Genomic DNA, 17289 nt, shown 5'->3' on the forward strand with positions numbered 1-17289 from the left:
AGAAAGAATATCAAAATGATCCAAGTCGTTTGGGACTGCGATGGAAAGGAAGAAACGACTTGGGAGCCAGAGGCGAAAATGAAAGCTGAATTTCCAAAGTGGTTTGACAAACTCACAGAAGATTCAGGAAGAAAGACTCGAGGACGATGGGGGAGAACTTGTAGCGACCGTGTTCCGAAGATTGATGTTAGGATGATCTGAGGACTGACAGGCTGAACTGTGAGAACGTACTGAATGGATTGGATGATGCTAGAAAGAGCTGATCAGAGTTCGAAGGACTTTCCGTGGGTGGATGGGAGAACTTGGATCGGCGCCTGATTAGTAGCGATTAGAGCGGAACCATGTACCTGATTAAAGCTAGGAACAGATCTGTTTTTGAGCCAACAAAGCTCCATCAGTCGGTCTTACGCTCGGGTTATTGGACAGGCCGTTCGGTTTGTTGAAACTCAGGATGTTCGGGCAACTCGATGAAAATCTAGGCAAAGCGGAATTTTCGGACAGCGATGGTCGGATCCGGACAAGTGTTGTTGGATTCGGACAATACGGTTGAACTGGTTGGCTAGACAGCGATTGTCTGAAATCAGATAAGACACTTAAGACTGTTGGCTAAGCTGAGATGAGCTGATTCAGTAGTATCAGTCTGATTCGGACAAGGCGGTTAGAGTTGTCGACTGGATCAGTCAGCTCTAGCTCGAGTTTCGTCTAAGTAAAACTGGCGGGAACAGTTAAAGTCCGAAAAAGGGAAAAACTCGCGCTGGAACGCTTTGGAGCGCGGGGTGGCGGTTACGGATTAAGAGCCGCGAGTAAAATAAGCGGGAATGGTTAACTTGGCAGTTTTTCGGGCCTAAACCGCCCAACTTCCCATTTTAATCGTCTCCTTTGTTTTACTTCGCCATTTCTGTACGGAAAACAGAAAGAAAGAATCAGAGAGAAACTCAGAAGGAGAAAAGTCCGATTAAGAGAGAGTTTTCGATATTTGGCTGGATTGATCAAGTCTGAGTCAAGAACGATCGTCTGTGGGGTGAATCCGACTGTCTGAGCGTTCAAAGATCCGACGGAAACCGCTCAAGAGGTGTCAGAAGAAACCGAATCAAACAGAACAAACCGACTCTAAGAAAAAGGTGAGTGCGTGACCGTAGCCTATCGTACTGAATCGTAGTCTGATTGATAGGAATGTTCTATGTACTGATTGCTTGTCTAATTCGAATTATCTGCTAAGTTCTGGCTTGGTCTGAACAGTCGGTTCCTTCCATCGACGCATCTGGATCAGATCATGCGCCTAGAGCCGTATTGGCCTGCTAGGGCTTGACTGAATCTGATGGGGCTTTGGCTTGGAACGATTGGGTCGGCTAAGTAACTGACTGATGATAAGCATGTCCGTTTATTGACTGATTGACTCGATTGCTTTACTTGGCTGAGTGGGACGGAATGACCGCTCTCACTAAGCATAATGTTTGCTTATGCCTCCTTCTTTGGATGCAGATCAGGACCAGACCCGAAAGGGTAAAGACATAGCTTGAACGCGGGACAAGGGCAGGAAGGAAGGATGGTGGGTTTGGGTAGATATAGGACGAGATTAACATGTAATAGCCTATAGCGAACTGACTTGTTAACTCGAACCTCAGATTATCTATTCAAATCGTATTATGCTTTACTTGACTGTCTGAAAAAGAACGAACACTCTGAAATAATTCTAAGTAAGGAAAAATTTGAAAATGGCCCAAGTCTGATCGAGGAAGTCGAGCCAGACTCGTACTGATGTTACGAAAAAATGGGTCGGGTCTTTTCACTAGGCCCGTGGTCTAGATCCATGATTGCCATCTCTAAATAAAAGTATTGATGATGATAAAATGGATAAGGTAATAGATACCGTCCAACTATCGGATATCCAATCCGGATCTACCCAACCGTATTCTTCATCGTATCCCCCAAACGTGGCACTGGTATCGAGGAAGTTAGATGGGCCGGGTTAATCTTCGATAATTTAAATGGACCATGCCTTTTATAAGAAGAAGCCTTATTACTTTCCATGATAGGATAAAAATAGCCTTGCGTCCAAACAGTCGTCTAATAAGCTCTGTTGGTAAATAACGGCCACATGATGTATATCAGAGCCGGAGAAGAAAAATGGCGGGTGTGGTGGCTTCTCTTAGTCTTTGCTACTCTTCTCGGCCAAATCTTCTTCTTCGCAGTTCCTCACGACCCAAACATCTTACAAGTAAGTTGTCTTTGGCATATGTTATTTTGATTCAGTCAAGTAATATTCACTGCTTGATGGGTTTTGTGTACTTTTGATAACCGATCAATAACAGTGTTGTTGATATTTGTATATCACCTTGTGGTAGTGGCTGCAATGAGTGAGGATCCAATTCGAGAATGGATTCTGACAGAAGGAAAAGCGAGTCAGATCACAAAGATCACTTCTGTTGGTGGTGGCTGCATCAATCTTGCTACCCACTATCAAACTGATGCTGCTTCTTTCTTCGTTAAAACAAACAGGTAACATAAAAAAAAAAACAGTGTCTTTCTTAGTTTATATACCATCAGAAGTTTAAATGTAACAATGGTTTTAGGAGTATTGGACCTGAGATGTTTGAAGGAGAGGCTCTTGGTCTTGAGGCTATGTATGAAACCAAAACCATCCGTGTCCCCAAGCCACACAAAGCAAGTGAAAAACTTCTTCTTCTTTTTTGGTGTAGAGATAGATAGATATTTAGTGGTAACATAGATTCTTGTGTCAAACAGGTTGGGGCATTGCCAACAGGTGGATCTTATATCATCATGGAGTTTATAGATTTTGGATCAAGAGGCAGCCAGGTGATTGATAAATGATGAAATCCTAACTAGTGAGCCAATGTTTAAATTTCATGGGTTCATGGTTCTCTTTAGTCATCAGGCTGAGCTAGGAAGGAAGCTAGCTGAGATGCATAAAGCTGGAAAGTCCTCAAAAGGGTTTGGTTTTGAGGTTGACAACACTATTGGCAGGTGTGTGATCTTTTCTCTTTGAGTGAGTTTTGAGTTTATGTACTGTCACAAACTTAGCTTTGCAGTGTGTGTGTGTGCACATGTTTTAGTACCCCACAGATAAACACTTGGTCATCAGACTGGATTGAGTTCTATGGCGAGAAGAGATTAGGTTACCAGCTAAAGTTACTTAGGGATCAATACGGTGACACTGCAATTTACCTGAAAGGTTTTAAACTTTGTCTCTTCTCTGTTGTGGGAAGAGATTAGTATTAGTAACATTTTGAAGGAATATGTGTGTAACAGGTTATACACTGATACAGAACATGGCATCTCTCTTTGAGAATGTTGTTATAGAGCCTTGCTTGTTACATGGTGATCTCTGGAGCGGGAACATAGCATACGACAAGAACAGCGAACCTGTCATTCTTGATCCTGCCTGTTACTGTATATAAGATTTTTTTCATTCATTCATAATTTCTTGATATATCTGCCATTTTGTCAAGCACGTTTTGATCTCATACATTCATAGATGGGCATAACGAGGCGGAGTTTGGGATGTCTTGGTGCGCAGGGTTTGGAGAATCTTTCTACAATGCCTATTTCAAGGTTCCACACACACACTTACTTAAACCACTTTGATTGATGGTTCTTTGTTTATAGTAGTAACATAGTTGTTGTGTTTTTTTGTTTGACTTGCTCAAGGTGATGCCAAAAGAAGAAGGATTTGAGAAGAGGAGGGATTTGTATTTGCTCTATCACTACTTGAATCATTATAACCTCTTTGGGTCGGGCTATCGATCGTCTGCAATGTCGATCATTGATGGTTATCTGCGGATGCTCAAAGCTTAGAATGTATAAGCTGATGAGGGAAAATATCATCATAATGCCGAGCAGTTTGATGAATTCTCAACGTTAACGAAGCTTCTTGTTTATAAACAAAGATTGAGATTTTAGTTCCTCTCCCTAACCATGTGAGATAATGTAAAAGTTGGGAAAAGAAAAGAGAATACATGTCCAACTTGAAAGTTTGGGCGTGGTTGGTTAAAGTAATATATGGCTTCATGGAGAACAACAAAGTTGATATGGCCGAGTTGGTCTAAGGCGCCAGATTAAGGTTCTGGTCCGAAAGGGCGTGGGTTCAAAGCCCACTGTCAACAAGAAGTTTTTTTATAAATCACATCCTTCTACAATTTTTCACAATTTTTAGAAGAAAGCATGGATCACATTTGGTTAAAACACTTTTTGACAAATAAACAAAATTATGTTTCTAGATGAGAACTTGAATGAAATGGGACTAATCCCACTGTCAACAATAAACTTTTTTTTTAATCAATCTAATCGTTCTGCGATTTAACACAATCTTAGTTTTTGTGAAGGTGAAAACGTTAGGTGAAAGAGTCTTTGTGGAAGAAAGCATGAACCACATTGGGTAAAAACACTTTTTGTCAATAAACGAAATTATATATCTAGAAGAGAACTTGAATGAAATTGGATTAGAGCACTCCGTGCAAGTTTTATTATCAGGTGTGATTCAATCAATGAGTTTCTGGACAAGAATTAGTGTTTATTACAAAAAAGTATGAATATCTTATTACTGCTTCTTCAATAAAACCTCTAGATATTCTCGTAAACCCTATTCGTTTATGTTCTTAAATTGTGAACAAAGTGGCAATCTCAAAAGAACCTTTAAAATAGTAATAACCTTAAAATCCAAACATCAACAAAGGTTTCTTCCACTAAACTCCAACCTTTTTAAAACAGATAACCAAGATTCATAATATCATTAGAACAAAAAAGAAAACGGCTTTGACTGATTTGATGATTGCTTCAAGCTTCAAAATCAAATCTCACTTTTTCCTGAAAGAGCATCCTTCTGTGAGCCTGGCCTTTCCTCCTGTAGGCTGGCAAAGAACTGTCTGGCAGTTTCCACACACCACAACAGTCTGCGAGTGACTGAAAACAGTAGTGCTGCAATACCAAAAGAGAGACCGCATAAGTTTACTATCGATGTAATGTAAACAGATAAATAAGATTGAATAAACAATAATGAGATTCTTACATGTTGAAGCAGCCTTGGCACTTCACATCCTACAATTAAAGATTTAACAACAAGAACAAGAAACATAATCAGAGATCAACAGTAGATAAACCCTTCATACATATAAGGCAGGGTTCCATCATCAATCAATCACTACAATTCTAAACATAGTTGTTTCTCAAAGGTTCAGAAGTAAGTACCATGAAGAATGAGTTGGGAGATTGAACAAGACGCTTGAGCTTGTGCTTCCTCTTCTCAAGCTCTGCTGGTGGGTTAAGCAGATCGATATCGTTTTGTAGAACCTGTTTATTTCATATCAATACAATTACATTCAATAACCAGAACAGAACTAACTTAGCTCCTAACAAAACAAAACCTAACTTAGCTTTAGATCAAATCAGAATATACACAACGGAGAATCATAAGGCTCGAGATTTCACAAAGAGATTCATGTATCTGTAACGAAACAAACTCAGGAAATGAAACTGAGAGATCAAGCAAGAAGAGCGGGGACTAACCATCTTCGCAAGAATCTCAAGGCACGGTAAAGAGAGTAGCGACGGCAGCAATAAGCGAGAGGGTTTTTTAGGGTTTCCTCATCCTCCCCTTATATACCACTATACCACACGACCATCTAACCTTACTTCCATTTAGGACCTTCGAAATGAGTTAGAAGGTTTCATTCTCTTTTTTTTTCTTCCGACAACTATTTTATGAAATATAACATTAATAAGATATAAAATCCCATAAACATTATTATTTTTATTTTTTTTACAACAAAAAGCTAAGAGACTAAGAAAAAGATTCCTGGTCCGAGAGCCGTTTTGGGGGAACTGAGTCAACATAAACCATAGCAGATGGCGAAGTCCTACCACTTCGTGCCAGCTTGTCCGCCAGAGTATTTTGCGCCCTTGGGATATGTTGGATAGTAAAGCTAAGAAAGAATTCCTTACATCGCAGAAACTCCTCCATGTGTGTAGTGAACACCGGTCATTCTGTCGGTGTAGACATTATATTGATTTGAGAATTGATTTATCTTGTGTCATCACTATATTGATTTGAAGAAATTGATAACATGACATACTAACATGATGACATGACTTGAATCTAATTGTGACATGGACATTTACATTAAATGTTAATTTATATTTTTGGTACGTTTTTAGAATATGATAATAACTTATAAATTATCATTAATATAAGTTATATAAAAAATAATAATATAATATTATAAATAAAAATATAATGATATTTTATAATTTTTGAAATATTATTTAATTTAATTTTATAATCTTATCATTTTATGCAGTTTCTTAAAAAATTCATAATTTTCTAATCTCATTACCATTAGTTTATTTTTCATATCTAAAACTTTTAGAAATATTATTTAGTTTTACGTTTTGATAATTTTATACCTAACCAAATTTTCTCTTAATTTTATAGAATTTGATTTAATATATTTTAACCAAAATAAATAGGTAAAAATCTTTCCAAGATTATAATTTTAAATACATACAAATTATTAAATAAAAACCTAAATAAAAATTTAAATTATTTTATTGTATTTTTTACATATAATAAAATTAAACTTTAAAGTCAAATATTGTAAGTAAATAATAAGTCTAAAAAATTAACAAAATTTTGTTTTTAAATATGATTAAAATTTTAAAACTTTTATTTTTGTACATGTGCAGTAAAACACATAGTATACAACTAAATGCAAATCTAAAATTAATAGAAAGCATTACAACACATGAAATAAAATTTGAAGAAGCTTCTTCTCACTATCATATTTGCTAATAGAATAACAAATCTAACTTTCTTAATGCGATTTTTGATGTTGGGATATCATCAATGTGATGCAACTCTAAACTTTTTCGATGTTTTTTGTTGTATTTAGTTTATATCTATAGATGCCCATCGTTAAAAAAACTAGTATAATGATTCTTTGAAAATAAATTAAAACTGCCAATCTTCAACGATTCTAAAGATTCACCATACAACAAAGAAATTGTTTCCCCAATAATGGTTATTACATGTCTGGAGAATAATCAATAGAGTGTCGAACTGTAAACTCTTTAGTCGTCAAATGATTTGTGGTTTCATCACCATAGTCAAATCCAAGTTTCGATTATGAACTCTTAAATTAGTAGGAATCTAATGTATAGATTCTTTTCGTTGTAACAAAAGTTTTATTAGAAAATGCCAGTATTTTTTTTTCCATCATCTGTTAACTCCCCAACAACTTCAAAGTTTTTCCGTTCTTTTTTCTAAATATTCTAAAAAATGCTAGTATTTTTTTCTTATTAAAAAAGGATTATTAAAATTAGATATTTTTTTCATAGCATTTTATCTCTTCACATATTTTTAGTAACCATTTTAGTTAATCCATATAAATATTAAAAAAAATCATTTGCTAAAGTTGTATTCTTTATTTTATACTCTTTAAACCATTTATTTTGTATGTAAAGACATTTATTACATCCAAAAAACATCGTGTATTATGTTAATTGGCCACATAAACATTATACTCTTTTTAGAATGAGGTTACTATGTTGGGCTTCTAACACTAAAAGAAATATGATTTTTTAGAAGCCCAATTGTACTTTAAACTCAGAAACTTTATAAATAGATAGAGATACTTATATCATTGTTTCACACGCTCACATCACATCACAACCGTAAAAGTAAAAAAAAAACAAAAGAGAATCAAAATCCCTAAATCTCTCGAGAGAAGAATAGCGGAATCTGGAAATTCGAGAGGTAAATTCCTAAATCGAAGATTTCTCTTTCCGTAAATATAGGATCTGTATTAGGATTTTGATTCGAAACCGAAGATTAGTCAGTGTAAGTTTTCTATCAACATTTAACCATATATATGTGGAGATTGAGAGTCTAATTGTATATAGATAGACTTATAACATTAAGAGCTGCAAAAAAGGCACATGATAATTGTTTGTCATAGTTTGCAAAGTCTAAATGATGATAATCACATCTATTACAACAATAGTCTCTTGTATTCTGTTAGTTTCAATCAACATTGTTAAACAATAAACGATATTTTTATTAGTAGTAACAAAGGAGAGACGAAATACAAAAAAATAAAAAACTTATACAATATTTCCTTTCACGAACAGTTCATGCATGTTTTTATTTTTATAATCAGATTGGTACAAGCGATAAAACCAAATCCTACAATAATGTCAACAATAATACATAAATAGTGCAGAGAGAAGAAAATTAAATAATTAAATATATTTTTTGACTTTTATCTATTTTTTTAAGATATTTTGATGATATAAATAGAATTTTAGGGTTGCACTCAATAGAGAAACAAACAATGGTTATGCAATGTTGTTGATTAAATTAATCACTTTTGGAATATCTAGGTTTTGACATGTAGTTGGTTCTTCTTTCTCAATCTCTTGTGATCCAGTAAGAAGATCTTTCTTTGATTCCTTAGTAAAACAAATATGTCGATTAGAGATTGTAAACCTAATTGCATTTTCTTTTTTCGAGTTTTATTGATGTCTTTATACTTAATGTAAAGGTATCTAGGTTTCGACATGGATTGTTAGTATTGCATTTTAAATTTCAACCGACCATATCCAAAAAGATATAGCATGCTGCTTTTATATATTTTTTAGCATCTGAATGTTTATTATTAAAGTCATGAACGATTCAAAAACCAATTGAAAGAGTTAATATATCCCAGGGGAGAAACCATAAAGGTACAACAAGATAAACAACATCGGATTCTAAATTCACAATTGTTTTCAGTAAGTGATGAATTAACCCGAGAGTATTCAAATCTAGAGATCCTGATCGGCTGTAACAGTAGATGATCTAAACAATCAATCAAACTTTTTTACAAAAATATACAGACAAAAAGTCTCTAAAAATTAAAAAGTGGATGTAGAAACAAAAAACAATGCTTTACAAAATAATAGCAAAAAAAACTACATCCAATAAACCTATAATTTAAATTCTACAGTAAAAAGTAAAGTTAAATTCATTCCAAACACCCCTTTGATATCATGCTGATTTTTTCATGCACCTTCAATAACATAATTAGCCAAGATGTCTTAGAGACTTAGACCATTCCGTAACTGTTTTCCTCTAAAAGAAAATTTCAGATTCAAATTTGGATAGCAGGGATTTTCTTGTATAGTAAAATAGTATTAAGTTTCAAATTTTAATCTAAAACATGTCTCGATTCTATTCTGTTCTCAAATAGTATAAGCTTAACGTCCTATTCCATGTTAAACAAATTAAGGGCATATAAAATATGTATGATTATGAATCACAATAACATGGCAAATTTATGCATCCATTGACTGACCTAAATATTTAAAGGGTGATCATTGTGGCGACATTATAAACAACAATACAAATAAACTAAATGAATTAATAATTACAAGATTATAAAATTTCACTAAATAGACCGCAAACTTCAATCCAGTTTCCACAACAAACAATCAAAGCTTAAAGCAAAAGAAAAATAAAGCAAGAGAAGATTTTTTTTTTCTTGAGCAAATAATTAAGCAAGAGAAGATATTGCAAAAATAACCAAATTTATTTGAACAATATTTCGGAGATTTTAGAGGTTCCAAATCAAATTTACATGACTATTAGTATTGTTGTAATTTTTAAATTTGTGTAATAGTAGTGTCTTCATGTAATTTTTTAAAGTTTTTTTTGTTGTTAAGTTTGTTTTGTATTTTTGTTGTCTAAATCTAGTTTTAAAATATTTTAAATCTTATTTTAAAGTTTTACTTAATTTCATGTGTATAACTTAAATTTATACAAAAGTTTTGAAATTTTTATGAGATATGAAATTTTTAAGGTTTAAAATGATAAATGAGAAAATATTTAAAAAATATAAATGTGATATTTAAATGTATGGACCAAAGTAAACAAAATATGAAACTTTAAATTTAAAGTTTTGAGTTGTGAAACTTTAAATATAGAGTTTCCCTTCTCAAAACTTCAAATTTGAAGTTTTGAAATTCTTTTTTGGAATGCAAAAAACTTCATATTTAAAATTATAGAATGTCTTTTGGAGATGCTCTTAGCATTGCTTGACCACAACGTTTTACTTGTTTTCTTGGTTGTTTCCACTTTCCAATGGTATTTATTAAAGACTTGATTTTACATACCTTTTGCAAAATTATCTAATATAATTATATAATAATAATAATAATAATAATAATAATAATAATAATAATAATAATAATAATAATAATAATAATTCATAAACTACTAGTTTTGAAGTTTTAGTATATCATATATGTCATATTATTTAGTTTAGCAGATATAAACAAAAGAGTGATTCAACACATTTAGGTTGTGCTGATGTTGAACTTGATGGCTACATCAACATGTAGGAATCCCGAAGAGCAATGCATGTCATACATTCTTAGGTGAATGTGATTTGCCATCGCCATGTACTGAAACCAATTGTGAATGTTGTTTATCAAAGTTTGGAGGAACGGAAGAACACTGCAGCTGCTACGGACAGCCATGAAAATTTAATCAACATTAACCAACCAAATATACGTGCAAAACATCTCGCTTTATCACTTTGTTTGTAATTTACGTATCTGTGAATAAATAATAGATGGTGGAGTTGTCACTGCTCAAGCCTATTTATTCGTGTATTCTCGTGTTGTGTGTTCTTTTAATAAAATACATCTGAAGTGTGTTTATATATCTTATCATGATCAAGTCTCAAATATTGAGATTGTGTTTAAGGCTCCGGTTCAATCCTCTATTACTATGGAGAGTATCTGAGCGAAGAAAGCTTATATGACTGTGTCTGTCTTGTGTTTCGATCTTTGAAACCGTACAAATAAAACAATTTCGTGATTAGAAAAACAGTTTGTAAATTTTATTTTGGCATAGTTAAGTTATTCTTCACAATGATACTTTACACAATCTGGAAAAGGAAAAAAAATTGTTTTCAGATTCCTTAAGTTCAATACAACACTTTAAGCTTTATGTGACTTTGAACTGACACTTGGATGGAAGTGAGTCGAGTTCCAAGAAGCATAGTGTGCAAACCAAAAGGGTTCTAAGACCTACTCAAACCCAGAGTTCTAAAGGAATATCTGATAATTCAAGAAAATTCAAAAAATAAAAGAGTAAGAAAGAGAACATGATAAAGTTCTTATTTGAAGACACATTAACCCAACCCTATCGGAACTCTCCCTTCCAATTGTGCTCATGTGAGTGGTTCAAATATTTAGCTTACGTTTAAGGTGATTTTCCCGTGCCCATGCACGGATATAAATGTTTCTAAATAAATATATTAATTTTTTTAATATTTTAAGTTTTATTATTTTGTAATTTGTATGTATGATTTATCTTAAATAATTTATTTTATTTTAAATAAACATGTAGTTTGGATGTTTAACATTTAGTCAATTTGGTTACTACTTGGATATGTTAAAATGTATTTACTTATTAAGGTATAACTATATTTTTGTGTTGAAATAGAATACAATTTGATATTTTTTTGTTATTTTGCATTTAGACTTATGATTATGAGCATAAAAAGTTAGATATTTTAATTACTCATTTTGTGGGTTATATTAAGTTACACATATTTCTTCAAATCAAATCACAATTACTTTTGATTCTAGTTAAACTACATTAGCCCAGTTACTCTTAAATATGTGTATGTATTTTTTAAATTCTTTTGTATAATTTGATATTTGTTGATTTGCAAAAATTGTATAAAAACTGAAATGATGATAGGTACCAAGTTTTATAAACAAACATTACCGATAAAATTTATGAAAACTCATGAACGGATATTAATATTTACAAAATATTTTTATTATAAAATTCTAAGTAACTTTATACTTTAGATGTATAAAATATAAATTAAAAATTATTATAAATAACCTTATGCATAAAATTTCATACTGGTTTATGCATTCTTATTAGAGGTATATTATGTTGTATAAATATATAAAACTATTAAGCCTTAAATCATTTTTAGTGGTATATTAGGTTTGATTAAAGTCTGTAAATTTCTATATATATAGTTTAATTAATGAATGTGAAAAATTTAAAAATAAGCAGAAGAAATTATACAAAAATTAATAAACATCTCAATAGTTGAAATGATAAAATATTTTTAAGTTCCTCAATGATATTTTAGTATATGCTATTTAAATTACATTTTTTCATAATCTGAGAAAAAAGATTGATATAAATAAAAAAATTTCATCAATTTTAAAACATATATTATGCTGTTTAGTATTATGTTTTAAAGAGATGTTTATTTTTTTAACATCAAAACTGTTTTTTTGTGAACTTTCCTTTTTTATGAAATCACATTATATATAAAAAATATTTGGGTAATTCTATTAAATAGACCATTTTCAAGTTTTGATCACAAAAATAGATCACAAGAAGAAAAATGACCAAAATATTTCATTTAATATGTAAAAGGACCTTAATACCCTAGATATATAAAAAATAAAAAATAAAAAAATAAAAAATAATTTTTTTTTTATAGTTTTAGATTATATGTTTTCAAATTCGAATTTTTTTTACAATTTTTTTTTATAAATTTTTTTTTTCGAAATTTTGTTTTTTTATTTTTTTCAAATTTTATTTTTGTAATTCGAAAATATTTTTTGAAACTATTTTTGAATTTTTTATTTTCAAATTTTTAATATTTTATTTTTTATTTTATAAAATTCTAAATCTCAATCTCAAATCTCCACCTCTCAACTCTAAACCTTAAGGTTTGAATTAGTTAACCCTAGGGGTATAAGTGTATATTTACCTCTTTAATGAAACATTTTGGTCATTTTGATTCTTAGGGTCTATATTTGTGACATAAATTTTTTTAGTACTATCCTAGGGTATTTCCCAAAATATTTTCATAAAATATTTTTATTTCCTTTTTGTAAATATAATTTTTGTTTTTACTATATGAATATTTCCTTTTTACTATATATTTTATTTTTGAAAATATAAACAAATAGAAATTAAAATTAAAAAAAATTAGTTTACATAATTTATTAATTAATTTTTCATAATGACAATTAAATATAATGTTTTAGTTATTAATGATTCCTCTGTAATTAACCATGGTAAAAATTAACGTGATCGTGACACATAAGAAACTGACTTCTCAAATAATATTTTAGATATTAGTTAAACAAAATTAAATAAAATAACAATATTTAATATTAAGAACCTTATTTAGAGAAACCAACCGATTAGTATGTTCAATCTCTATAATATTATTTGAAAAGTCAGTTTCTTATGTGTCACATTCACGTTAATTCTCACGATACTTGATTACGGAAGTACCCTTAATGAAATTAAGATATTCCATTTAATTGCCATTAGTAATTTTTTTTTATTTGGTAATTTCTAGGTCTGGGCATAATATCCGTAACCCGAAATCCAAACCGAACTCGAACCGAAAAACCCGATCCGTATCCGGTCCGAAATGTAAAAAATATCTGAATGGGTCTTGTAAGGTGGTACAAAACATATCCAAACCCGAAGTGTTATTAACCGAACCCGAACGGGTAACCCGAAAAGCCGAAAAAACCGAAAAATCCGAAAAAATATCCGAAGAAACCGATCCGAATGTCCAAAATAATATACAATATAATTATATGAAACATGAATATATACTTCAAATATTCAATTTCATATTTATTTTGATATGTTATCTAACAATAAGTATTTAAAATTTAAATAACTACCTTAAATACTTAATTATATATAAATAAATATATATTTCTTATGTTTTACTTTTAAATTTTAGATTTTATTTCGGGTATATCCGAACCGATCCGATATAACCCGAATCCGAATGATATATGATTACTTTATGTGTTCTATGATGTGATACAAAACCGACCCGAACTCTATGTGTTATATCCGAACCCGATCCGTACTTGCAAATTTACTAGAATGGGACCTAGGAGGTGTTATAAAAAAGAACCAAAATCCGAAAAACCCGATCCGAACGCCAACGGGTACCCGAACGCCCAGGCCTAGTAATTTATGTTTATTAGATTTTAATTTAATTTTTTTTTTATTTTTTCCAATAACATATATGATAAAAAGAAAAAATTAGAATTTTTAAAAACGAAATTTGTAATAATGTTTATATATAATGTGATTTTATAAAAAAAATGTTAACAAAAAAATTTTAATATTAAGAAAAATAATAAAATGAAAAAAAATATTTAATTAACTTTTATACATATAATATGGATACCTCAAAACATATTTAAATAAAAATAATATATTAACTTAGTTTAACTTTTGTAAAATATATATGCATGAGATTAAAAATATTATCTTAATATTCCTTAATGTAATTTTTATCCAATCCATACTTTATTTTATTTTGTTTATTTGGTTCTCGAAAGGTTGTTATGCTATACAAGATCTCACTAAAGTCTATTTAAATATAATCACTTTCTTCTTCTCTTTTTTTTCTTTTTTTGTAAAAGGGCATACATTTCTTCTTCTTCTTCGCAAACGATTATCTATCAGTCTCGTACATCTTCTCGCTTTCTCTAATTCTCTTCATCGCAGAATGTGCATTGATGGTTAATTAGTAATGACGTTTTAGTTGATTACCTGTGAGGTCTTTGTGATGCTTAAATCTCATTGTTAATTCATATACTAGATCCATGTCCGCGCTACGCGCGGATTATCCTACATTTTTCTCTAAAAATGTATAAAATTATAGTATTGTTAATTAATTTTAGCTAATTACAAAATATAAACTTCTAATTAAGGGTGTTTAATCTGGTAAAAAACAGAGCCATTTAAAACATAATCAAATCAAAATAGAGAAAATGGTTTGTATTTGGTAATACTGAATATACCGAATATATGTTATTTTTAAGAAACCGCGGTATTGAATATGGTTTGGTATGTAAACCGATCAAACCGAATAAACCGATCAATTAAAATATAGTAGTATAATTATATGTAAATTATAAAAATATATTTTATAATATATACATAATTTATTTTATTCATATGATCTTCATTTTATTTTAGTAATTTAAAATGTATTACATCATTTGTTTTAAAAACATCGAGGCAAAGAAGGTGATCGTTAACAAAGATTTGTACGGCCCTAGCTGTCACGTTTAGCCTTTAAGACTTGTTCTTCTTCTCGTGATGTTTCCCTTTTCTTAACACACATATTGTCACAATTTCCTCCCAGAACCAATACTGATTTGAAGCGAATGATAATACTGCCTGTATTTAAGAGAAGCACTGGATTTGTGACAATTCTATAGAACAATAATCATAAGAGCATCTTAACCAAACCGTAGCAGGCCACTCCAAAACCATTATCCTTTTGTCAATGTCAATAATCATAAATGATTACTCACATACGCATAGTTTAGTAAACTATCAATGTAATATGAAAAGAGAGGAAGAAACAGGGTTCTCAAAGCTATAAGACTATTGATATTACCTCGAATTTGCCGGACTAACTTCATAACAGAGAAGAGAACGTGAGAGAAGGACATGAATGACAACGGGATTATTGGAGTTGATCGTTTACGCCTTCAGCATCATTATCTTCTTTCCATTATGGAACCCAAAAAAACATTCATATTTGCATCAGCTCAATATGAACAACTATAGGGATCATAACAAGTATAAGCAAATCAAAAGAAAGTAATTTAATTAGAATATTAGACATTAGCAGCTGCTATTAGATTATAGAGACACCTTAGGCTCTAGCAACTTCAAATTTCTGGTGTGGACTGATCTTTTTACTTAGACAAAGTTAATCTTTATTGGTCAAGCCATCTGTAATAGACTTCTCAAGATCAGCGTCTCCAAGACATCCATCAACATCATGTCCACTCCACATAACAACAAACATGATGCATCCATGAAAAAGAAAACCAAACCTCAATGAAAGCCAAACTTGAGATCTTATTAACCTCATCTATTGTTTTCAAAAAACTCTGGTCGAGCTATACCTTTGTATGCAGTACATTATTCACCATTTGACTATCTTGCTTCGAAGATGCTTGATCTGTAATATCAATTTCATGCAAGTTGCTAGATGTAGTCACATATGAAAGCAACTTAGTAAAGTAATCAAAGCAGAAAACATATAAATACAAAATTCTCCATCAAACCAAAATAGTGTGCAAAAATAAGAGAACTGAAAAGAGAAAAATGTTCCTTTCATGTTGTCTACGCTCGTCCTTCTTCGCTTGCGTGTCCTGAGAATTGGATTCCTTTAATCTTCATCATGGCCATGTTGCAACATAGTCTCATCTACGCATCCTATATAGACAGTTTTGGGGAAGGAAGTAAATTGTACGTACATCATGATAATAAACCGTTTGACTTAAAGAAGATACATGTTACCTTAAATAATTACAAAACTTATTGTCATGTATGAATTAAGTTTGAATGAAGCGAAACTAATTACCTTACAAAACTCCTTGTCAACTCCCATTACTCCATCACTTCAATTATAATAACGTTTTGACTTATCTATTGTGTTCATAAAACTCCTTGTCATATCTTAATGAAGTTGCCAATGTTTGCATATGGGGGGGTAATGAAGTTATTATTGGGATTAAAGCAGCATATGAACATAAGTACCTTGGGTTTAAGAGAAGGTTGATGTTTGGACCTCGATGGTGAGAAAAAGAGTCACAGTTACAGGTCTGTAGGCGTTAAAAGAGAAGACTAGAGAAAGGAGAAAGTGGAGACACTTTGAAACTCCTGAGTAATCCATTCAATCTCAACCAATTTTACCATCACCAGAAACCAAAACTCCCCAGACTCCACACTCACGGGTAAAAGCTCACAAATAATTTCAGTCCCAACGTCTCCACCGTTCCACCGTCTAAAGCCATCGATGAAACTCTGTTCCAATCATATTTGTGGTACGCATAGCCATCATAATCCTCAGAAGCTTGTGATACTCAACAGCCTTTGCCGCTATCAGAAGCTAAAATCCCACTGCGGCCACCGTCAATGACAGAATCATGTGAATCTGAACTTACTTTACGACTACCAGAACTCCACCCAACCGAGGAGAGGCGTCGTTGAAAAAATAGAGGTCTGTAGAATACGGTGGAGAACAAATAAGCTTGAATAGGATATATATAGGGTGCTGAGGTGAGGGAATCACAATAGTTTCATAGGCTTTTGATTGAGGCAGTAACAATGGTGGTTTAAGTGTATTAAAAGTGGTAGGCGAACGTTACACGGGATGAGCTGAGGAGATCAAAACGTCAAGGGAT

The 17289-nt window shown here is 31.6% G+C and overlaps 2 protein-coding genes and 1 non-coding gene across 3 annotated transcripts; 2 read left to right on the plus strand and 1 right to left on the minus strand.

Annotated features, from left to right (window-relative positions):
- Positions 1–2043: 2043 nt before the first annotated feature.
- LOC106452595 (protein-ribulosamine 3-kinase, chloroplastic) lies at positions 2044–4017 on the plus strand. The gene is made up of 9 exons (XM_013894748.3): positions 2044–2218; positions 2346–2499; positions 2574–2664; positions 2746–2817; positions 2897–2985; positions 3075–3193; positions 3271–3411; positions 3497–3573; positions 3670–4017. Exons 1-9 carry the CDS (start codon positions 2128–2130, stop codon positions 3814–3816), a joined length of 981 nt encoding a protein of 326 aa, XP_013750202.1. The 5' UTR covers positions 2044–2127; the 3' UTR covers positions 3817–4017.
- A 26-nt stretch (positions 4018–4043) lies between these two features.
- TRNAL-AAG lies at positions 4044–4124 on the plus strand. Its single transcript has one exon. It is a non-coding gene; the product is annotated as a tRNA-Leu (tRNA).
- A 515-nt stretch (positions 4125–4639) lies between these two features.
- On the minus strand, positions 4640–5672 carry LOC106452596 (40S ribosomal protein S27-2). The gene is made up of 4 exons (XM_013894749.3): positions 5524–5672; positions 5206–5307; positions 5027–5055; positions 4640–4935 (listed from the first exon to the last, which is right to left on the minus strand). The coding sequence occupies exons 1-4, from the start codon at positions 5524–5526 to the stop codon at positions 4815–4817; spliced, it is 255 nt and encodes an 84-aa protein (XP_013750203.1). The 5' UTR covers positions 5527–5672; the 3' UTR covers positions 4640–4814.
- Between the last annotated feature and the right edge of the window lie 11617 nt (positions 5673–17289).

The sequence above is a fragment of the Brassica napus genome, chromosome C6 (assembly GCF_020379485.1).
Source record: "Brassica napus cultivar Da-Ae chromosome C6, Da-Ae, whole genome shotgun sequence".
Lineage (NCBI taxonomy): Eukaryota > Viridiplantae > Streptophyta > Magnoliopsida > Brassicales > Brassicaceae > Brassica > Brassica napus.